Source organism: Pelobates fuscus, chromosome 13, assembly GCF_036172605.1.
Source record: "Pelobates fuscus isolate aPelFus1 chromosome 13, aPelFus1.pri, whole genome shotgun sequence".
Taxonomy (NCBI): Eukaryota; Metazoa; Chordata; class Amphibia; order Anura; family Pelobatidae; genus Pelobates; species Pelobates fuscus.
Window position 1 is genome coordinate 111666369 of NC_086329.1, and position 24776 is coordinate 111691144.

Sequence of the window (24776 nt, forward strand, 5' to 3'; positions counted from 1 at the left end):
TGTCTGATAAGTGTATATTTCTAAATCATTAATTTTATTTCATTATGAAAGGCATTGAGTCTGGCAGTTTTACATCACAATGGTCAGTTGCAGTGCTGAAAACCTTGTAGAGGAAACAAACAAACAAACAAACAAACAAAGCAGGCACCATCAGAAAAAGCAGTGTTAGCTGAAAAGCTTTGTGTTGAGTCAATGTTACAGCACACACAATTCAACCTATCACCCGATTGGCCCAAATTCAGAAAAATTGCATTTAACAACAAAATGACTCTCCAAGTTATAAGAAATCAAACAGGAGATATCTTTGTCATCAAAAATATTGTTACTCTGGTCCTATGATGAAATGGAGACACATTTAATGAAACACTCTATTGCATAATGCAACTTCCTACCAAGTAATTATTTTATTTATGTATTTGTTTTTTCAACAAATTTGTGAAGTGTGACATTTCTGAATAAAATGTCCAGTTACAAATCTCTAAAAATGAAATGATCTAATAAACCCTCTACCAAGTGATTGTTGGTCATTCCTGTTGGAGGAAAAATGTGTCTGAGATATAAAACAAAAAAGATAATTCAAGAACCTTTTTAGGATAAGCTGTGGGTCCATTTTCTTCTAGTTATATACTCTTTAGTGTTCATTTCAGGCTGCAGTAAGATAATGTAACATTTGGGGAAAAATATGCATGTAAGTACCCCAGCACTTGAAGATAATATGGCAAAGATCTCCACAGCCACCATGTACTTACCTTTGGTGCTGAGATAAGCTGGGATAAATGTTATCCAAACACTGGCGAACACTAACATGCTAAAGGCTATAAATTTGGCTTCATTAAAGGTATCAGGGAGCTCCCTGGCCAAAAATGCTACAAGGAGGCTGGTAAAAGCTAAAAGACCCATATAACCCAATACACATGAAAATAACACTTTAGATCCCTCGTTACATTCAACAACTATTGTCCCAACCTCAGCTGCCATGTTGAATTCAACAAAGGGTCCAGAACTGATAATCCAGATAATGCATAACACTACCTGAACCACTGTACAAAAAGGGACTATATAAATTGGTATTCGGAGTCCCACTAATCTCTTCAATTTGCTGTCTGGGTTGGTAGCACTGAAGACCATGATCACAGTGATTGTCTTGGCCAGGATTACAGAAAGGCAAATGGAGAAGATGACACCAAAGATCACTTGTCGTAGCATGCAAGTCATTTTCTCAGGTTGACCAATGAATACCAAGGAGCATAGGAAGCAGAACATGAGGGAGACAAGGAGGAGATAGCTGAGCTCTCGATTATTGGCCTTCACTATGGGTGTCCTGTGTTTTATAATGAACAGGCAGAGAACAGAGAAAGTCAATACACAGCATGTTACAGCAATACAGGTCAATGAAGATCCCAGTGACTCCTCATACGAGAGAAACTGAACTGGTTTTTGGACACATTTTTCTTTACTAGTGTTCGGCCACATATCGTCTGGGCACTTGAGACATTCGCTGTCATCTGGAAATAGATATAATTGTTTTTATTATTTTAATGCATATTTGACTGCTAATCAGGAAAACTATCACTATTTTAATTTACTTCTTACACATGAGAAAAAGAGTCACAAAAGCCACACTAAGCAAGGGATGCATTTGTTACTCTGCATAACTAGCATGTCTTAATTCAAATAAAATAAAAAGTTATTTTATTTCCAGAGAGAATATACTGCTTTATGTTTGTATTACTTTTTATTCAATAAAGTAAATTACTGTAATTTCTCAAAATAATTTTAAAAGAAAGACTGACTCATGTATCCTTCATAATTTCTGCTTTTCTTTTCCAGCAAAGAAAACACTAGCAGAACGTATTATTAGAAACAATAATGACCGGTAATGGCTGACCGGTAAGGTGAGGTCTAGGCTGTAAATATTATAAAATAATATAAAATCACTGGTATAACAACAGGAGTGCAATCTCAACTAATAACACGTTAACTTAAATCTGGGCGTATAATCGCTACCGGTTTCAAGGTACAGTCTCAGGGTGTTCAGCAGGAATGTCCGTGGCGACATTGGGTAGCCCCGGTGTGGCCAATAGGGCTGGAGCGTCCCCCAAGGAGGAAATCTTATAGTGTTTGTCGCCTTTGGTCACCCATAGCGTTCTTGGAGTCGCCCATCGGTATGTGATGCCAGCTGTTTGTAGGATGCACGTGACTGGCTGCAGGCTCTTTCGCCACAATAAGGTATCTCTGCTTAAGTCCTGGAAGAATGTAAGCTGGTGTGTCTCGAAGTCATGCAGTGATTTCCCTTTGACTGCTGTCATCAGAGCAATTTTGTCCGTGAAGGACTGGCATCTCAGGATAAGGTCTCGTGAGGCTGCTTGTGGTGCTAGTCGTGGTTTAGCGATGCGATATATGCCATCAAATGTGAAGTGTTTTGTTTGCTTATTTGGGAGGAGGGAGGCCACCATGCACCTTATGTAGTGGGGCAATTCGTCCAGTGGTACCTCTTCTGCTACACCTCATATTTTGATGTTCTTTCTCCTGCCCCTGTCCTCCAGTACATTTATTTGTCTATTGACATTAGCTTGTGCCTTTTGCAGCTGAGTGACTGTGTCTTTTAGGGATGTGAGGTCTTGGCGCAAATCTCGTACCTCTTGTTCTGCAGCGTGGGTGAGGGCCGATACCGCTTGTACTTCAGTTGCTAGTCCTTTTAAGTCAGCCTGCCACATAAGCTGGAGATTTTGCTGGAGGCCAGTCAGCATAATCTGAATTTCCTGTTTTGTGGCCGGAGTTAACTCTTCGGCGGGTTTCATGTTCGTGCTGTCACTGGCGGCCTGGGCTGCACTGTGTGTAGAGTCTCCATTCTCTGACCGCTCGGGTGAGACTGCTGTGGCGGTTCGAGTCTGCTGTTGCGTGGGAGTCTGCAGCATGCTGCTTATGTCCCTGTGCGGTAAGGAGTTGTTCTGGACTGGTTTTTGGGACCTCCGTCCCATTTCTTCCTGGGAGTAAAAGTCTGCGTCGGCAGAGTATAAGCTCGCCCCGAGCCACGATGTTAATTCTGCTCACGTGTTTAGTAGGCCCCAGTACCTATGGCGCGGCGTTTCGTGCCCGATTTCTGCATAAATGGCATCTGTGGAATCAGCCGGTTGTCGGGAGTATGTGCCCACCACTCGTTTTTCCCGGTGAGGTTTATTTTTACGCCTTTTAGCCATTTTTCCGCTCCTAGATGTCAGAGCTGCTGGAAATGGCGCCCTTTCCGCTGCGCCGGTAGCTCCGCCCCCCACTTATAGAATATTTTAAAACTGGATAGTGAATTACATTTTATGTTCATAAACTGTTTCAAGAAAGGAATGTTGAGTAATTGTTATCATGTCTGCATTACTGTTGATGATTCTCACCTTTAGGATTGAGGATCTCTCCATCAGAGCAGGGAATACAATCAAAACAGCAAATCTTCTGTCCTTGTCGAGTGGCTCTTCTTTGACCTTGTTGACATGGATTACTGCAAACTGAGATGGGAACCTAAGATTTAATAATTAGTATCTTAAAGAATTAAAAGCCATAATGGGGTAACCAAGCTTAATAATAATACAAAGTAATGTGCTTTAATATTCCAAATAAGTGGCCCATTGGATCCAGGTACAGGCTTAAAATGTAATAATGGAGTGGAGGATTACAGCCCAATCTCTGGCCCTACAGATGGGCACCCAATAGGTGTTCAATAGAAAAATAACTTGGGTGGAATTTTCATGTGCACCCACCCCTAGGTGACAGGTGTGGGCTCAAAGATTTACCTGGGAATCACTAAGCTGCCCCCTTCAGTCCCCATCCACTGGCAGCAAGAGGGCTACTAAGTTCCCACCCCCAGAGGCTTTTTAAAAATCAGTGGGCGGTAGATCTGCTACCCTGTACCCCTAAGTTATGTGGAGTTCTTATTGACAATGGTGCGTGGACATGCCATTGTCTACTTTTCCTAAATGTATGGCAGTTACCCTCACTCTCAAAAGCAAGGCTTTTCTATTTACCCACTTGGTGTTAGCTCTGCCAGTGGGATTTACAACTATTGTTAAGTTGCATAAAAGGAAATGAAGAGAGAAAACATTGCTAACTGGAAATTATTACTGCCTCAAAAAAGTACCAGCTAAGTATAGATAAATATACATATCCGATAGAGTCAAACATAAAGTATAATAACAAATAAATAAAAAATCTCCCAAAATCCCAAATACCCCACCAGATTAAAATATATACATGCTATCTTGGAAAGGAACAGCAGTACCTACACTGAGACACTGGGTGGCACCAAAAATAGGCTTTAATATATCTGGCCAAAATGGGACACTACTCATGGGCTGAGGAATAGGGATCCAAAGTATCATAAGCATATATGTACATCTAAATAAATACAACCCCCCTTACATGCTCTCCAAGAGAAAGTAGCTTTATATGTTCCTGTAAAAAGGTGTAAACTGCAGGACCTGGTCTCGTTAGTTGGCACACAGTCACATATGGTGCTCTAAGTATTGAGCCGACCAATGAAGAGACCATTAAAGGTCAAAAAGAACCGAGGAAAAAAGGAGAAAGTAAATGAAAGTCCCTCTCTCCCTTCAAAGCTAGCTGGACAGTATAGACCAAGATAGAAAGTGTAGAAAAGTATATGTGTTAAACCATGTTAACAATGTAAAAGTGCATTAGAGTGCATATTAAGGTGCAAAGTGTGTGAGTGAAGCTCAAAAGAAATGAACTGGTAAGATGCCGACCATTAGAGCACTTTCGTCAAAGCCAAGGGAATGAACAATAATTTGCTAATGTGCATCCTACTAGATGTGTTTGGTCCCTATTTTGTATAACAGCTTTGTAACTATTATTGGTCCTAAACTTTGTCTAGGGTTTCAAAGTGCAAAACACTGATTTAAAGTAGACCTCAAATATGTAATAATTGTTGCCAATCTGGTTGGGTGACATAATTTGGAATATTTGGCCATTTAGTGTCAATGTTTATAGCATAGTTCATTGCACAATGTTGGATCAATGAATATTCATTTACAGTTTCACGGTTCATTCAATCTGCCTACTGCAGCAGTCATGTTAACAGTGTATCACACAGAACCAGATGCTAATATCAGTGGAGATGTGGGCTGTCATTCTTATACAGCATGTTCTATAGGTTATGAATATAATGACAAAGACCAGTGTGGCGGACCGCCTGGTACCCCCCGACTGGGTACCTCTGCAAATCATGCTTCCTAGTATCACAAGTAATATACTGTAAGCACCGCACCAGACACCAGAAGCACTGTAGTCCCCTTAGCAGCATGGCTGGGGTCTCCCTGTCCCTTCCCACCCTGGACCAACACCTAGATCCGGCTCCCAGTGGGAAGACCTCTCCTCCAGGAGAGTATTGTAATCCAAAGAGCAGTATAGAATCCCCCCCCCACACATGAGTTGAGACTTAAGCTGGGAGTAGTTCTGTTTAATCCAGGCCAGCACTCACAATTTATACACACATTTTAACCCCCAATAGCGTAATTTACATACAATAGAGTACATAGAGCACTATAGTACAAGGAAGGGTGGGGTGAGACAATACCAAGGCAATTGGCTGATTAGCGATTGAGGAGGGACAAAGCAGCTAGGGACAATGCCCTGCTGGGGAAACAATAGAACAGGAAAGCAGGGAGAGGCGGAGAGGCACATACACGCAATACATTCAACATACTCCTCCTCTGTGCCAGAGAGATAATTGAGTCAGGAACTGTACAAACTCAATTATCTCCAGGTACAGAAAAACACACCATTTTTACAACCGCCTAAAAGTACCCCCAAAATCCATGGAAACTCCTCAAGAGTCACATCCCCAGATAGCCCTGATCTGAATGACCATCATATCCAAAAGTCACTCAGATCGGTTCAGTGGTTCAGATTTTCTATGGAAGTCAACTTTTAACATGTCCCATAGTCCTTGGGCAGGAGGCAGCCAGAGGCATCTTTGCCACAACCAGTGTCTGTGCTTATAATGGAGAATTCAGAATCGTTCCAACCCTTGAGGAACCTATCTGCTGCTTGATGGTCAGCAGGAAAGAGATTATTTATTAGAAAGGTAAAATAGACAGTCAAAGCATTCTTCATTTGGTTTACTATTTTTAGAGTGTATTAGTGTATTAGCATATGTAAAAGCTAGATGGCACATACCGTTGCCTGTCCTGCATTCCATACAATCTTGCTCTGATCAATATTGAGTTCCTGGCCTTTTGGAGAACGAGCATCATAACTTCCAATGTGGACATATTGATTGCTGCCATTGGGGTAAAGCTGCCAGTTCAGGACATCTACATATAGAGGGACATCTCCATTCTCATCAAAGAATATAGTCTCCCCGGCCATGTTATTGAATTTAACATGTTTTATGTAATGCAGCAGCTAGAATGAAAGAAGATATTGGATGATCATTGTACAAGTACTGTATAAATACAGCAAATAACAGCAAATAACAGTAATCAAATTTACAGCTTTGTCCTAGGAGTTTAGCCATTAACCAGAAAGTAATTGCATTTTTTTTTCACAGTTGGAATGTTGGGTCATTGTTAGTGTTGTCGCGAACCCAGAATTTTCGGTTCGCGAACGGCGAACGCGAACTTCCGCAAATGTTCGCGAACCGGCGAACCGCGCGAACCACCATTGACTTCAATGGGCAGGCGAATTTTAAAAACAACAGGGACTCTTTCTGGCCACAATAGTGATGGAAAAGTTGTTTCAAGGGGACTAACACCTGGACTGTGGCATGCCAGAGGGGGATCCATGGCAAAACTCCCATGGAAAATTGCACAGTTGATGCAGAGTCTGCTTTTAATCCATAAAGGGCAGAAATCACCTAACATTGACACCTGTCCTCAAAGCCCAGCCCTGATACACACTGACACAGAGCAGAATAGAGACTGTTCCCCCTACATAGGGTCACTTGGCAGATATGGATTGACACCTGTCCTCAAAACCCCTGATACACACTGACACAGAGCAGAATAGGGACTGTTCCCCCTACATAGGGTCACTTGGCAGATATGGATTGACACCTGTCCTCAAAACCCCTGATACACACTGACAAAGAGCAGAATAGAGACTGTTCCCTGTCCACAGAGACCATGATACACACTGACACAGAGCAGAATAGAGACTGTTCACCGTCCACAGAGACCATGATACACACTGACACAGAGCAGAATAGGGACTGTTCCTCCTACATAGGGTCACTTGGCAGATATGGATTGACACCTGTCCTCAAAACCCCTGATACACACTGACACAGAGCAGAATAGAGACTGTTCCCTGTCCACAGAGACCATGATACACACTGACACAGAGCAGAATAGAGACTTTTCACCGTCCACAGAGACCATGATACACACTGACACAGAGCAGAATAGGGACTGTACCCCCTACATAGGGTCACTTGGCAGATATGGATTGACACCTGTCCTCAAAACCCCTGATACACACTGACACAGAGCAGAATAGAGACTGTTCCCTGTCCACAGAGACCATGATACACACTGACACAGAGCAGAATAGGGACTGTTCCCCCTACATAGGGTCACTTGGCAGATATGGATTGACACCTGTCCTCAAAACCCCTGATACACACTGACACAGAGCAGAATAGGGACTGTTCCCCCTACATAGGGTCACTTGGCAGATATGGATTGACACCTGTCCTCAAAACCCCTGATACACACTGACACAGAGCAGAATAGAGACTGTTCCCTGTCCACAGAGACCATGATACACACTGACACAGAGCAGAATAGGGACTGTTCCCCCTACATAGGGTCACTTGGCAGATATGGATTGACACCTGTCCTCAAAACCCCTGATACACACTGACACAGAGCAGAATATGGACTGTTCCCCCTACATAGGGTCACTTGGCAGATATGGATTGACACCTGTCCTCAAAACCCCTGATACACACTGACACAGAGCAGAATAGAGACTGTTCCCTGTCCACAGAGACCATGATACACACTGACACAGAGCAGAATAGAGACTGTTCACCGTCCACAGAGACCATGATACACACTGACACAGCGCAGAATAGGGACTGTACCCCCTACATAGGGTCACTTGGCAGATATGGATTGACACCTGTCCTCAAAACCCCTGATACACACTGACACAGAGCAGAATAGAGACTGTTCCCTGTCCACAGAGACCATGATACACACTGACACAGAGCAGAATAGAGACTTTTCACCGTCCACAGAGACCATGATACACACTGACACAGAGCAGAATAGGGACTGTACCCCCTACATAGGGTCACTTGGCAGATATGGATTGACACCTGTCCTCAAAACCCCTGATACACACTGACACAGAGCAGAATAGAGACTGTTCCCTGTCCACAGAGACCATGATACACACTGACACAGAGCAGAATAGGGACTGTTCCCCCTACATAGGGTCACTTGGCAGATATGGATTGACACCTGTCCTCAAAACCCCTGATACACACTGACACAGAGCAGAATAGGGACTGTTCCCCCTACATAGGGTCACTTGGCAGATATGGATTGACACCTGTCCTCAAAACCCCTGATACACACTGACACAGAGCAGAATAGAGACTGTTCCCTGTCCACAGAGACCATGATACACACTGACACAGAGCAGAATAGGGACTGTTCCCCCTACATAGGGTCACTTGGCAGATATGGATTGACACCTGTCCTCAAAACCCCTGATACACACTGACACAGAGCAGAATATGGACTGTTCCCCCTACATAGGGTCACTTGGCAGATATGGATTGACACCTGTCCTCAAAACCCCTGATACACACTGACACAGAGCAGAATAGAGACTGTTCCCTGTCCACAGAGACCATGATACACACTGACACAGAGCAGAATAGAGACTGTTCCCTGTCCACAGAGACCATGATACACACTGACACAGAGTGTCCGCGTGAAATAGGGCCGTGAGTAATGACGTCACGGGTAGCCTGCCCATAGTATCGCATAGGGTGGAAGAGCTGATAGGACATCTGAAACGTATTGGGATGGAGATGCGTAATTGTTCTCCAAAATGCTTGACACCACCCCATAGTGAATCTCTGCAAACTTTAATACCATCAGAGGAGGAAGAATGTGGCAGCCCACTGGGATTATTCGAAAAATTCCAAATTGATGATTTTCCAGACCCTGGGGTTGACATTAGTCCAGATTTACATCTTGTGACCCATGAGGATGTTCCAGGCACTACTTGTGAAATAAAGACAGATAATAAAGTGAATGATCCTTCTCCTTGGAACTTGCACCCTGTCGTTGAAGGTGGAGTAGGCAATGGCAAGAGCATGCTGTGGGTAGTCAGTGCAAACACTCTCTTCCCGGTGAATAATGAGGAGACTAACTATGATGACGTTATTTGCGTTGAAAGTAATGATGCCAAAGATCTTTTGAAACCACATGGAAGGAACGAATTGGTTAAAAGAAAGGCAAGAGACCACCTGCATATAGACAAGAATACGCATAAGAGAAAGAAGAGAACAGGTGAAAAAGAGAAGCTGCAGACTGCCTATCTGCAAATAGTTGAGTTATGTCCTGAAGATGTCCGTGTTACCACAGTGCAGACTCTGTTTGATACACTACTGAGGAGAGTCAGAGAAACCCCAGATCTTCACGTATTGGATGAGTCGGTGCGTGGAGTTGCAGAGAACGTAGAACAAGAAATATTTAAACTTTTCCTGTGTACTGACAGCAGATATAAGAATAAATACCGGATCCTCCTTTTCAATTTGAAGGACCCTAAAAATCAGATCCTGTTCCGTCGTGTGGTCCTTGGTGAAATCACCCCACAGTGTTTGGTTCTAATGAGTGCAACGTAAATTGGCAATGTGCACTGGAACAGTTCTGCAGAGCACACGCTGAAGGAAGGACTGACAGAGCCGCTTGAAGACAAGTAACTGCTATTCAATCTATAACAGTGAAAAACAAATTTTGGTTTTAAAAGCACGCTATAGAGACACCAGATATGATTGGCAATGTGCACTGGAACAGTTCTGCAGAGCACACACTGTAGGCCTGAGACACCCGCTTGAAGACAAGTAACTGCTATTCAATCTATAACAGTGAAAAACAAATTTTGGTTTTAAAAGCACGCTATAGAGACACCAGATATGATTGGCAATGTGCACTGGAACAGTTCTGCAGAGCACACACTGTAGGCCTGAGACACCCGCTTGAAGACAAGTAACTGCTATTCAATCTATAACAGTGAAAAACTAATTTTGGTTTTAAAAGCACGCTATAGAGACACCAAATATGATTGGCAACTGTCAAAGCACGCTGGAACAGGTCTACAGAGCACACGCTGAAGTAGGCCTGACACCCAGACGCTTGCAGACAACTAACTGATCTTCTATTACAGTGAAAAAAAATGATTTCTTTAAAATCTAAAGCTTAAGCTATTGTTAAAACAGATATGAGTGGTGGCACTGGGCAAGTGGGCACAGTATCCAATGTGAACCTCACACAGAAGCTGGCAGGCAGGCAACTGCTCTTCTATTACAGTGAAAAAAAATATTTATTTTAAATGTAAAGCTTAACCAATTGTTAAAACAGATATGAGTGGTGGCACTGGGCAAGTAGGCACAGTATCCAATGTGAACCTCACACAGAAGCTGGCAGGCAGGCAACTGCTCTTCTATTACAGTGGAAACAAAATTTTGGTTGTAAAAGCACGCTATAGAGACACAAGATATGAGTGGCAACTGTCAAAGCACGCTGGCACAGGTCTGCAGAGCACACGCTGAAGTAGGCCTGACACCCAGACGCTTGCAGACAACTAACTGCTCTTCTATTACAGTGAAAAAAAAATATTTATTTTAAATGTAAAGCTTAACCAATTGTTAAAACAGATATGAGTGGTGGCACTGGGCAAGTAGGCACAGTATCCAATGTGAACCTCACACAGAAGCTGGCAGGCAGGCAACTGCTCTTCTATTAAAGTGGAAACAAGATTTTGGTTGTAAAAGCACGCTATAGAGACACAAGATATGAGTGGCAACTGTCAAAGCACGCTGGCACAGGTCTGCAGAGCACACGCTGAAGTAGGCCCGAACCCAGACGCTTGCAGACAACTAACTGCTCTTCTATTACAGAGAAAAAAAAAATATTTATTTTAAATGTAAAGCTTAACCAATTGTTAAAACAGATATGAGTGGTGGCACTGGGCAAGTAGGCACAGTATCCAATGTGAACCTCACACAGAAGCTGGCAGGCAGGCAACTGCTCTTCTATTACAGTGGAAACTAAATTTTGGTTGTAAAAGCACGCTATAGAGACACCAGATATGAGTGGCAACTGTCAAAGTACGCTGGCAGGGTTGTGCAGGGCACACGCTGAAGTAGGCCTGACAGAGCCGCTTGAAGGACACTGACTCTCTGCTATTAGCTTACACTGGAAACCTTTTTTCTTTGTAAAAGCACGCTAAAGAGACACCAGATATGATTGGCAACTGTCAAAGCACGCTGGCACAGGTCTGCAGAGCACACGCTGAAGTAGGCCTGACACCCAGATGCTTGCAGACAACTAACTGATCTTCTATTACAGTGAAAAAAAATGATTTCTTTAAAAGCTAAAGCTTAAGCTATTGTTAAAACAGATATGAGTGGTGGCACTGACTGTGCAAATGGGCAAGGCATCCAACCTGACACAGAAGCTGGCAGGCAGGCAACTGCTCTTCTATTACAGTGAAAAAAAATTATTTATTTTAAATCTAAAGCTTAACCAATTGTTAAAACAGATATGAGTGGTGGCACTGACTGTGAAATTGGCAAGGCATCCAACCTGACACAGAAGCTGGCAGGCAGGCAACTGCTCTTCTATTACAGTGAAAAAAAAATATTTATTTTAAATCTAAAGCTTAACCAATTGTTAAAACAGATATGAGTGGTGGCACTGGGCAAGTGGGCACAGTATCCAATGTGAACCTCACACAGAAGCTGGCAGGCAGGCAACTGCTCTTCTATTACAGTGGAAAAAATTTTTTTATTTTAAATGTAAAGCTTAACCTATTGTTAAAACAGATATGAGTGGTGGCACTGGGCAAGTAGGCACAGTATCCAATGTGAACCTCACACAGAAGCTGGCAGGCAGGCACCTGCAATTAGATTACAGAGGAAAAAAAAAAAAAAAAAAAGCAGCCTGATGTTATAGCCCTAAAAAGGGCTTTTTGGGGTGCTGTCCTTACAGCAGAGATCAGATGAGTCCTTCAGGATTGTAGTGGACACTGAATACCCTAGCCTAGCTATCAATTTCCCTATCTAATCAGCAGCAGCTAAACTTTCCCTCCTCTCACTAAGCATGCATCTTCCGAATGAATCGAAAATGGATGCTGGGAGGGAGGTTGGAGGGTGTGGAAGGGAGGGAGTGCTGCTGATTGGCTGGAATGTGTCTGCTGATCGAGAGGCACAGGGTCAAAGTTTGCCCAATGATGACGAATAGGGGGCGGATCGAACTGCGCATGTGTCCGCCCGCCGCGGCGAACGTGAACACGCTAATTTTGCTGGGAACTGTTTGCCGGCGGACAGTTCGGTACATCACTAGTCATTGTTATTAGGAGTATATGCACTGTGAAGTTTGCCAATAAGTATAAGAGTTGGTTTCACATTTATAAGGATCTATCGTTAGACAATGATAGTATCTAGGACAATGTATTACTTTCACCAAGAAGTCCTTTGGGTTTTTTTATGCCAGAAATAAGGTAAAGACTTAGTCAACATTTCAGCCTATCATAAAACCTTCAGCCAGATTTGATAAAACATCTCCTTTGGCATTAAAACATTACCCACTGCCAGAATGTTTGAATAAAATCATGGAATCCTAATATGGAATATTTTCTTGGATTTCTTTTAGTTTCACACCCGGGAATGCTATTGTATATGTTGATGGTTTATCATGAATTAAAACAAAACACCATCCATACAACAAGATGGCACAAGTCATGTCAAATAGTGCCAACAGTGGCAGAATAAGCATTGCAGATTCGATAGAAAGTATACATCCAAAATACAAAATAAAGTGGCAGAAAGTGGAAGTCAAATAAATAAATTTATGCATTTTGTCTGTTTATGTCCAGAGGTCAGAGGAGACTGGAGTGTAGTTACCTCACCCAACAACAAGTTAAACAAATAAATGGCCAAACCCCTAAAGAGGAACATCAGTATTGAACTTCCACACAAATTGTTAAAAAAAAAAACCTTAATGTAAAACCCACGATAGGGAGGGAGAATTTGTAGGGAGAGGGAAAAGGGTGTGGCAAAAGCAGCCACTTTAAAACTATGTTTTCTTAAATGTGTGTGTATCGCTTTAAGAACCAAGCGTATGTATGTGTAATGTGTTTCAGGTGAACAATAGCGTTCGTATGCTGGCGGCAGGAAAACCACCAGCATTCATGCAATAGTTTCACGAACAGTGAATTTCAACACTGTTCGTGAAACGAACAAACTACCGAAGGGAGACCACACACAGGAGGTCGTGTGGCTCCTATTAAGGATTGCAACATTGTTGCAATCGGTAATTAGAGGGATTCAGGGTGGCCATCATTCGGCTACCGACCATGTGGCAGTTGGCCATCTTGGAACCTTTTTTAGCCCAGCGGTATTTGGTCGTCGAGCGCCTGGAACTAAAATCGGCTACTCGACGGCACGAATACCGCTGGACTTCCAAGCCGTTCGGGAGCCCCGGTCCTTCGGTAATGTGTTTCCCTAAGGTCAATCGGTAGTTTGAATGTAACTTAGAAATAATGTGTGTTTCGTGCGATGTTCGGTTATTTAGGCTGGGATCTGAGCGGTACTTTCAAGAAATGTGCGCTCAGACCACAGCCATCTACCGAACGTCCATTTGTTTAAATCTAACGAATATTATAAAAGTTATGTATTTTCATGTAAAATATTGGTTCTGCTGTACACTTAACTGTACACTTAACTGTATATTCTAGTGGAAGTATCCCTCTCGTACAGCAGTGCATGATGGGAGACATGTCCAGGTTGTTCAGTTCCCCATGTAGTCCCCTACTGTACAACCCCTGAAATGTCAGTAGGGAAACCCCTTGCATGGGGAATCCCATAAATACTGTGACCTGTGATTAAAAGCTCAGTTGACTCCCAGCCTATGTGTCGTCTACTTCTTGGGAAGGAAGGATTCTTACAACGCTACCAGGATTATTGTATGCTGTATTTATTTGCCTGGATTATTTTATGCTGTTCCTGTTACCCAGTGGAGATACTGTGGATTATACTACCTCTCCGCTACAAAGGGCCAAACATATTTTGTGCTGGGCTGGGAGGGGAAAAAGGGCCATACATGTTTTGTGCTGGGCGGGGAGGGGAAAAATGGCCAGACATATTTTGTGCTGGGCAGCACTTTACCAAAGACTCAGAGGCAGATGTATCAAAGTGTTGCAGATAAGTTGAAGCTTTTTTTTTATGATTTTGGTAAAAAATTTCAAATTGGTCTTTTTATCTGTGCTTTGTTTGTGCCATGACCATATTCTGTTAATGAATTATTATATTTAGCACTCACTCTGTCTTTTATTGCCACCAGAGAAGTGTTCTTTATAATTTCTCTTATTTATGAAACTCAAAATTTTGTTGCCTTCCCTGAAATGGATATTTCTATAAAAATTGTGGAATTTAAGTAGAGAAGAGAATTTTTTTTTGAAAGAGTTTAATAAATAAGAATAGATTAGAGACTAAAAATAAAGACACTTTTCAGATCAATGTAATAAAATGCCCACTTCATCTTAGAAATAGATCGATGAAATATTAACAAGCAAAAAATTTATTAGACTCCTTTTTTTACATTTCTTTACCAGTTCCCGTGGTATGGCTTCCGTGCATGTTTAATGGGTCGAGAAACCTTTTCACATTTTTGTATGCTTCTTTGCCATCTCCCATCATGGGTCCACTGATTTATTTCACTTATCTGCCTAAAAAAGACTTGCTCAGATTTTCTCACCAGACAAACATACACTAAAATCACAATTCTTTCCTTATGTAAATTATAAATTAAACTAAGAGAAGAGGAGAGGACAACTGATTGCCCTGGCCAGATGGTAATTCTATTAAAACATAGCTTTTAATCAAAGTTAGTTAAGATAATATGTAATTGTATGACCTAAGGGTGCCAATAATCAACATAAAGTTGAATTGTATTTAAACACAAAACACAAATATTGTATTTTCAATTTGGAATGTATTTTTTTTCAGAGGAAACTTTACCACTGATTTCTATCTACACCACTTCCATTCAGCTATTGAACATGTGTTATGTATAATATACATTAGAAAACAGGCATGTGGTTAAGGGGTGCCCTCAAAGGCACAGTTTAGAAACTAGCTTTAATATCTATTACATAGGCCAAATATCCTACCGTAATCCTGTTTTGTCTTCAGTTTGTGTTTTCAGTCTCGGCTATGGCACAACCAGCAAAGATATTTTTATTACAACTACATTGTAACAGACGTTGACTAGTTACTTTGTATCTCGTATGTAGCTGTTGCTTTTACAGCTCGATACTTTCTTAACAGGGATGAATGCCTTATCCTTTTACCCCTTCCCTTAAGGTCCACAAATCAGTTTGAGTTGATCTAAGAGGATACATTACTGTAACGATAACGATTTTCATCCGTTTGGCGATCTGCCAACACTTTTTTTTTGTTAGGATCTGTTATCCAGTCGGTGATCTGTCAGCATCTTCACATATTACCACTAAAAGCCCTGACAGATCGCAGGATCACATAACTAGTCTTATACTGATCAGAACCCGGTAAACCAAGGGGTCTAATTACCAAAAAATTATGGTTTTCATCCATCTGGGGATCTGTCAGCAGCTGGATTTACCAGTAATGGAAACTCTGACAGATCTCAATGATCCATAAATATGTTTAACATTATTTTGGTCTCCAGCGGGTATAGTTTTTAGATAGTGGGCATTGATAGTCCCCCCCCCCCCCCCCCCCCCCAATATCGATAACTATCACTCAGCTTGATCCAATAGCAGAGTTTCTTCTTGCTACTTGCGCTCCAATATATTCCAATATTGTTTCAAACAATGGTGGTGGTATTAGTATATTAAAGTTAGGATCTTTATCCAGAATTTATTAAAGGTTACGTTTTATACATTTGTTCTAAACTTTCAGTACACTGGGTATGCCTGACATTTACTCCCTCATTATACTCCTGATTCCCTCTGTCTCTTGGTATAGATTTTGCAGTACTCTAAGTGAAGCATTTTTTTTGCCATTGTTTCAGCGATCAAGTGACAAAAAGTAATCTATAAATGGAAATCTATATTTATATATTTATGCAATATATATTACATAAATATAGACTTTATTGATGCTCCTCCTTTTAACCTTTATTGGTTACCTCTCACTTGAGCTGCAAATAAAATTACCATTAAGTGTTGGTCTGCTAACCATCAATCATTGCTATTCGTTATTCAAGTTAGAAGTAACCAATTCAAGTTAGAAGTAACCAATATATATATATATGTGACGAGAGTAACCTCGCCACATTGCATTGGAGGAGCCTGGTTGCCTGCCTGCTCCCTTTAGACTATGGACTGGACTTTTAAAATACTTTATTTTCCCTGCAGAAAGGCTTATTCGTGCCTTTCTGCCAGGGCAAAATACTGAAGGCGGTGAAGCTGGCGTATGCCTACAATTCACCTCCCTGAAGTTAGCCTGTGCTGTCAATTGACCACCCAGTAGTTCTGGTTAACCACAGCTTAATTGACTGTTACTGGGTGGCCGCGGTTACACTTAGCGGCCGATAGGTGGCGGTGTTATGGAGCTCCCAGGACGGCCAGCGGTGCTCAGCCCGGAATCAGTGCACTAAAAGCGGACACTTTTACGTGCAGGCACCGCTGAGCCTCCAGCCTTCCCTGCTTCTATTCGTGGCTGTTTAGACGAACGCTGGATTGATCGGGACTTTTTCTTTGTGAATGTTTTAACCCAGATATCACAGCCATGGAGCCTATTCGTGTAATTAAAGACTTTGGCTCCATGGCAATTGAACTGTGTGAATAGGATCTGAGCGCTATTCGGTAGTTATGTGCACTCAGATCCCAGCTATCTGGGTAATGTGACATGTCTGTATTTTATGTATTAAATGTAACTTTGTATATTTTAAAGTATTTTACTGTCCTTGTGTCCCCACGCCTATAATGGCGATTTGCCTCTGTCCTGGGAGATAATTGGATAACTTCCCAATTATCTCCAGGATAGAGGGAGGGAAATCAGGATGCAGTTTGGGGATGTTTTACTACCGTGTGTCTGAATGTGATACATGTCTGTCTGTGTTACAGTCTCCCATCTGATCCCCTCGGGGAGTGTCCACCAGGTGGGAGACCTGCATAAATACTGGGCAGGTAGCCCTCAATAAACCAGACCACTGCTTTACCCCAAACACGGAGCTCTATCTCGTCTTTGGGGGGATTTACTGTATTCTGTTAGAGACTGATTGCCAGGAGTGTAAGCCGCTTGGGTGCTTTTCCTGTTCGTCTGCTAGCAGCTATACGTGAGGTTCCGGTTCGGGAGTTTGGAGTGCTATTTTGTATGCAGTTCAGGAGTTTGGAGCATTCACTTGTATCCAGTTCGGGAGTTTGGTGTTCTGCAGTAGCTGTGCCTGTGACTCTGCAAGGGGAAGATCTACTAATCGGCTTTTAACCCCTTTTTATGCCTGGGGGTGCCGTAACAATATATATATATTGTCCATTTTGGTGCTACATGAAAAAACTCTGACTCAAGCAAACATGTGCGTCCATTGTTTGTCATTTGTTTCATGACTAGTAGACATGTACAATTCGTTTCATTCCGAATGAGAATTGGGATGAATTTCGAGCAATTTGGGCATTCAGATGCTTCCGAATGTCCGAAGTGCTGAAGTGTCGAATTTCCGAAGTGCCGAACCGAATTGCCAAATTGCTGAATTGTCGACTTTGAGAAGTGCCGAACCGAACCGAATTGCCAAAGTGCCAAATTTGTCGAAGTGCCGACTTTCGGAAGTGCCAAAGTACTTCAGATTTCTGAAAAGTGGCAAAACAAGAGAGGGAGGAAAAATTCAGTGAATTATGACAGGGGTAGGGTTAGGGGTAGGGTTAGGGTTAAGGTTAGGGTAGGTTTAGATTTAGGGTTAGAGTTAGGGATGAGTCAGGGTTAGAGTTAGGTTAGGGGTAGGGTTAGGGTTAGAGTTAGGGAGCCCTACAGATGGTCCAAATTCCGAAGTCCCGAATTGCCAAAGTCCCAAAATGAACAGAAGTGCCAAATTGCCAAAGTAGCATTTTTTTTATTTCCCAAATTTCCGAACTGAACCACATTTTTTGATCCCTAATGATTAGTCTACATAGCAGTTTTGAAAATGGAAATTTAGACGACCACGTGAAGGCCCAAATTTAGATTAATTTCTGTAACAAATTGAAGATCCTTACCTGTTTTCGTGTGGATATTGTTATACAGCAGTGCGGGACTTCTAACGTATTCCTATACGAATATAAACTACCGAACACCGGACAACCCTGCTGTTTAATTAAGTGGTTATTTACTTCCCTGATCAGCACATTCAGCTTAAATGGGAAACGCACAAACGCTTTGTTTCAGTTCCTGGGTGGCCGCCATTTCGGGACTTTTACACCTGTTCGCGGCCATCTTAACTCCCGAACAGCGGTGTTTTGCTTTCAAGTGTCTGGAACTAAAATTGGACACTCGAGTAGGCAAACACCGCTGAGACCTCCATAACACCGGAACTTCGTGCCAAAACTACCGAACCCCCTGCCGTTCGGTAGAAAAACGTAATAGTCTATGGGGATGCTAGCGAACGTCGAGTTGCGCACGGATGGCAAGCCTTTTTGTGACTTTAACACACGAACAAAGACCTACCGCAAGGCCAATTCATGGAACTATTTTCGACTACTTTGCCTGTGCGGTCGGTCAAAACTTTAAAGTCCCATATCTCCCGAACCACTGAACCGAATGGACTGATTTTTTTATTTGTTGGTCCCCCAGAATAGGGCTATCTGGATTTATGTATGTACCCCAGATATTTGGGGTACATCCAAAACTTGGGGAAAAATGTGTCTCTGTTAATTGGGTTACAAGCTTATCTGAGGGGAGGAGATGTGTGGGATGTACCTTATGTTTTATTGGTTGTTGTGTTAATTATGTGGGTTTCTCCCTTGCTTGGGCAGAATCACATAAAAGGAGAATCCCTGTCATTAAAATGTAGTTCTTCTTGACCCTTCAAAATGTAGCCTTGTCTCGTTCTTGGAAGGGGATTTACTGCATAACCACCTTGCTATTTTAACAGCTATGCCTGACTCTTCTCTTGGATCTCATGGATGGGAATAAGCAACTCCACTACTACACAGCAGCTTGCCGGGAAAAAGGACGTCCCCAACGGCTGATACCCTCTCACTATTAGGGTAGATTTCTGGTTCGTCTGTTTGCCCCTTTTCGTCTATTTGCCTATCCGTATACCCCTGTTTATTTCCTGAAAGAACCGATTAAAACTACCGAACGGACGGCCACCCGGGGGAGAAGTGTGCTGCTGGTTAACCTCTTGGCCCCAATTAGAACGTTGTGGTTAACCGCAGACACCACTCCATTCCAACCGTATTCAGGGTGGTCGTCGTTCGTATGCCGACCACGAGGCGGCGGCCATTTTACACCATGCGAAAGACCAGCGGTGTTCGGCACAGATTCTATGGAACTAAAAACGGACACTCTTTCAACTGAACACCGCACAAAGTACCGACCGCCCTTCTCAGTCGACAAGGCATACGAACACCGGCTGTTCGGGAGTTTGGATTGCACGGATGGACTTAACCCAGATAGCCATCCCATGGAGTCAATCGCATACCGAAAGACTGTAAGAGACTTTGACTCCATGGCGATTGAACTGTACGTATGGGATCTGAGCGCTATTCGCTAAGAATATGCACTCAGATCCAGGCTATCTGGGGATACGTTGCACGAATGTAATATGTTCGGTACTTATAAACTTATGCAATTTTACACGTTTTTTATGTATAATTTAAAATGGCGATTTGCCTCTGTCCTGGAGATAATTGAATTACTTCTTGATTATCTCCAGGGCAGAGGGGAGGAAACCGGGATGCATTGTGGGAATTTTCCGTGCCTGTATATCTAAAAGTGCCATATGTCTGTCTGCCATTACAGTCTCCCATTTGGTCCCCTAGGGGAGTGTCCACCAAGTGGGAGACCTGCATAAATACGGGCGGGTAGCCCACAGTAAAGCCAGTTCTTATTTTACCCTCAATGCGGAGCTTGGTCTCGTTATTGGAGGGGATATTTACTACACAGCTAGAGACTGGTTATTGGAAACGTAAGCCGCTTGGATGTTATATTTGATCGGCTGTTAGCCGCGGTTCGTGGATTTCGTATTCAGGAGTTTTGGATCCGTATGGGTCCCGGTCGGGAGACTGGTACATTCCCCAGGTTGCAGTTCGTACGGTTGGAGTATACGAATGGAGTTTGCATTATTGCGAAAGGGGAAGTTTAAACGGCGCTTTTACTCCTTTATGCCAGAGGGGTCTTAACACCGTTACAATTTCAATTTCAAATTTTTAAGTATAATTAAAACATAAAAATCGGATAATTTAATATAGAGTTATTACAATGTAGTTTCATAAAAAACAACAAGTTTTACTTATGATGTACAATACCTGAAATGGTTTGTGATTATAAATGTCTGCACAGGATCCATTCTCAAAAGGCCCATTGCCTGCAACACATGAATTCATCTGATGCAAGGCGTGAGCTACTGCATAAACTGCATTATGCACTTTATATGTGTATCTGAAGTGGAAGACATCATAAATATTTGGATCAATACTATCCAGTCTCTCATTCCCTGTGCACCACACGGTTTCTTCTTTGATTTTTTCTGTAAAGTTGAGTAAACCATCTGCTGGCCAAACACATTCAAATGCCTTTTCCCAAAATGTTTTCATAAAGATGTCATCTACAAATCTAGATGGACGAATGCTATAGAGAAAGTCTTTGAATCCTGGGATTTTTCCACTTTGAGGGGCCAAACCAAGACTCCCATTTAAGGTTGTTAAAATGTCTTTTTTAGGAAAGTCTGAAGTAATAGACCAGCTTCCACATCCAACCCAAACCTTATTAGTGATGTTATGGACTGAAGCTTCCTCCATTAAAGATATGAGGTTCTCCATAGTGGAGTACACAAGAATAACCGTAGCTTTAGATTTCTTGATGACGTCTGAAATGCGATAAACAGCCTCAATGGAATTGTAGATTGGAAGTGTTTCTAGAAAAGCAACGCATCCACCATCCCTTTCGATCTCTTTCACTAACAGTTGACTACCTGATCTTCCCAACTCGTTATCAGAGGTTATCACGCCCACCCAAGACCAGTTAAAATGTTTTGCTAACCGAGCCATGGCAAAAACCTCATAGTTGTCATTAGGGATAGTCCTGAGGAAGGATGGAAACTGGATTTTGTCGCTCAGATCTGGATGAGCGGCTGCATAACTTATCTACAGATATAATAAGAAGGAACAGTCAATTTTTTTCTTATTTTATATACATTGGAACTTGTAAATATTTTGTGTATTGTTAATTGTTCACATTTTAAAAAATTATTTTCTATTAAAGTAAAGTAAATTGATGTTTATTATAATTATTACACAATATATATTTACTACAGCTATGTTAATACTGTTGTATGAAGTATTAGGATACCCCTTTCAAAATACATTTTGTTAATTAAATGGAGCAAGTGGAGGAATAAAAGTTATGAGCTCCTGGTTAGAGGCTCACTTTTCTACATCTTAACTTTTTATATACTTAGTAACTTGTACAAAACAGTCTGAAAATCAAAATTAGCTTAAAAAGAACAACATTCTATTATACCCAGTACCATCGGTAAATATTTGAAAGGAACATTCTGAACCAGGGACGTATTTGCCGCTAGGCAAACAAGGCATTTGCCTTGGGCGGCACTTTCCAGGGGCGGTAAAAAATGCCGCCCCCAAATGCCCAGGCAAATAAATTGTTAGCCTGGTGGCAGGTGGCTAGCTGAGTTTCAAAACGGGCGCAGAGTGATACCAGGAGCTGGAATATGACGTCATAATGAGCAGAGAGCGCTCACAAATCAGCGCTCCCTCACCGCCAGCCTTGGAACTCGGCTAGCCGCCCAACTGCCTGTATGCCTGCCTCCCTCCCTGCCCAAGGAGCTCAGCCTGTGTGTGTGTGTCTGTGTCTGGCTGGCTGGCTGGCAGTGTGTGTGTGTGTCTGTGTCTGGTTGGCAGTGTGTGTGTCTGTGTCTGCCATTCTGGCTGTCAGTGTGTGTATGTCTGTCAGAGTGTCTGTATTTCTGTCAGTGTGCCTGTATGCCTGTGAGTGAGTGTATGTCTGTCAGTGTGTGCCTGGGTGATTGTGTTTGTCTGAGTGATTGTGTGTGTCTGTGAGGGCGCCTGTATGTGTGTTTGTGTGTGTCTGCCTCTAAGTGTGTCTGTAAGTGTGTGTGTCTGTGAGGGAGAATGTGTGTCTGAGGGATTGTGTGTGTCTGTCAGTATGTGTCTGTGAGTGAGTGTGTCTGTCAGTGAATGTGTGTGTGTCTGAGTGATTGTGTATGCCTGTCATTGAGTGTTTCTGTAAGTGTGTGTGTCAGTGAGTGTTTGTCTGCGTCATTGTGTGTGTCTGCCAGTTTGTGTCTGTGAGTGAGTCAGTGATTGTATGTGTCTGTCAGATTGTGTCAAATCAGTGTGTGTGTGTATGTCAGTGTATCTGAGAGTGTGTGTCTGTCAGTCAAAGTGTGTGTGTTAGTCTTTAATAGGAAGAGGTGTGGCATTGACAGGAAGGGGTGGGGTAAATGTAAATTAGGGGGGTGCCCGAGTTCGGTCATGCCTAGGGCAGCACAGATCCAAAATGCACCACTGCTCTGAACACATTTGCTGCGACAACACGCTGTAGTGGTTATGATGCGAGGAGTGCCTCGACATCACCCTAATTATAAGTATTCAAAGCATTTTAGAGTTGTTTACTTGTGTAACCTAAGTGTGTTCTTCTACCTCAACATGAGAACCAGAGTCTGTCTGAGCAAGGCTTCGTGGTGAATGCTTAGATAAGTGGCCAAATGTGATCAGCTGATGCTCCCACCCAATGAGCTAGGCCTGTGCAGGGCTTAGCACAGGATAGCTTACTGAATTCCTAAGCGGATTGTACAAGCAAGCTCTAATGATCAAGGTGTTTAGAATATTCATTTAAGACAAACCCACAGTCAGAATAACCCCCTATGATATAGGAGCCTTATTACTATTACATTGTGTTTTACATGTAGGACTATCTGTGGTTTTTGTAGTTGCTTACCTGAGGATATCTGTACAGTCCTAGTATCCGAGCCACTGGAATTGAGGCCTTGGAAGGCATGTCGCCTACTATAGCCAATGGCATGGTTCCTTTATGACAATTAAAATTTGGCTCAATTTTCTTTTTTCCTGATAAAATCCATGTTGTTCCTATTAATGACTTCACTTCATTGTAACACGAATCAAACAGTTCGAAGCCCAGAGTGACATTTGGCAGGAGGTTGGGTAAAATGTTAATTTGTATAATGGTATAAACCATAGATAGGAGATAACGATAATACCTAATATGAAATCTTAAACAGAACGAACAAAAAAAAATCTGAATTAAAAATTTTATATTTTTCTTTGACTTCAAATTTGTAATATGGTAAAATCCTACAATATTATGGAGAAAAAAAAGCATCGGATAGCATTGAAATAGAAAGCGTTTTACAACCTTCTTGGACAGTTGGGTTCCATCATGTTATATGCATCTTATCTTAGGTATTAAACATTTACTGAGTTTTATGAAAAAAAGATTTAATACAACTACTGAAACTGCATGTTTAAAAAAACATTCATTCAGCAGTCATTTCTACTATAACAATATCCCAAAGGTATTTTTTGGTTTGATTTCTTCTTTTATTTTGTGTTTTCTAATAAGGCATGTTTAACATATTGGAGTGCATTGAGATTTTTTTTCTAAATATGATCATTTATTCTGTTGTGTGCCTTTGCAAACTTATAGCACTTACAAACAGTGCGGTCAGATGAGTAAACATTGAAATTCAGTAGTACATTCGTCTCTTAGGGAATATAAGCAGGAAACACACGAACAACCGGGGACTGGCGAACAAACAGACAAAATAGTTTACAATAACAATCCAGAGACAGAGAGGTCTGCCACATAGCCCTTACCAAAAGTTTACAAACCCTTGAATGTTTGACCTTGTTAATTTACCACACCTGTGGCTTTTTAAATTGCAGTTAGTGTCTGTGTATAAATAGTCAAGGAGTTTGTTACCTCTCACGTGGATACACTGAGCAGGCTACATACTGAGCCATGGGGAGTAGAAAAAAACTATCAAAAGACCTGCATAACAAGGTAATGGAACTTTATAAAGATGGAAAAGGATATAAAAAGATTTCCAAAGCCTTGAAAATGCCAGTCAGTACCGTTCAATCACTTATTAGGAAGTGGAACATTCGGGGATCTCTCAATACCAAGCCAAGGTCAGGTAGACAAAGAAAGATTTCAGCCACAACTGGCAGAGGAATAGTTCGGGATACAAAGAAAATCTCTCAGGTAACCTCAGGAGAAATACAGGCTGCTTTGGAAAAACAAGGTGTGGTTGTTTCAAAGAGCACAATACGATGATACTGGAACAGAAATGAGC

At 42.1% G+C, this 24776-nt stretch overlaps 1 protein-coding gene across 1 annotated transcript in view; it reads right to left on the minus strand.

Moving 5' to 3' along the window:
- The window catches only part of LOC134582719 (extracellular calcium-sensing receptor-like), a 29717-nt gene extending 6037 nt beyond the window's left edge, over window positions 1–23680 (minus strand). The window contains exons 1-5 of the mRNA XM_063439361.1: window positions 23402–23680; window positions 20731–21567; window positions 6181–6408; window positions 3387–3510; window positions 611–1505 (exon numbers count right to left, since the gene is read on the minus strand). Of these exons, the coding sequence (XP_063295431.1) occupies window positions 611–1505; window positions 3387–3510; window positions 6181–6408; window positions 20731–21567; window positions 23402–23659 (2342 nt within the window). The 5' untranslated portion in view covers window positions 23660–23680. The remainder of the gene's footprint in view (window positions 1–610; window positions 1506–3386; window positions 3511–6180; window positions 6409–20730; window positions 21568–23401) is intronic.
- Between the last annotated feature and the right edge of the window lie 1096 nt (window positions 23681–24776).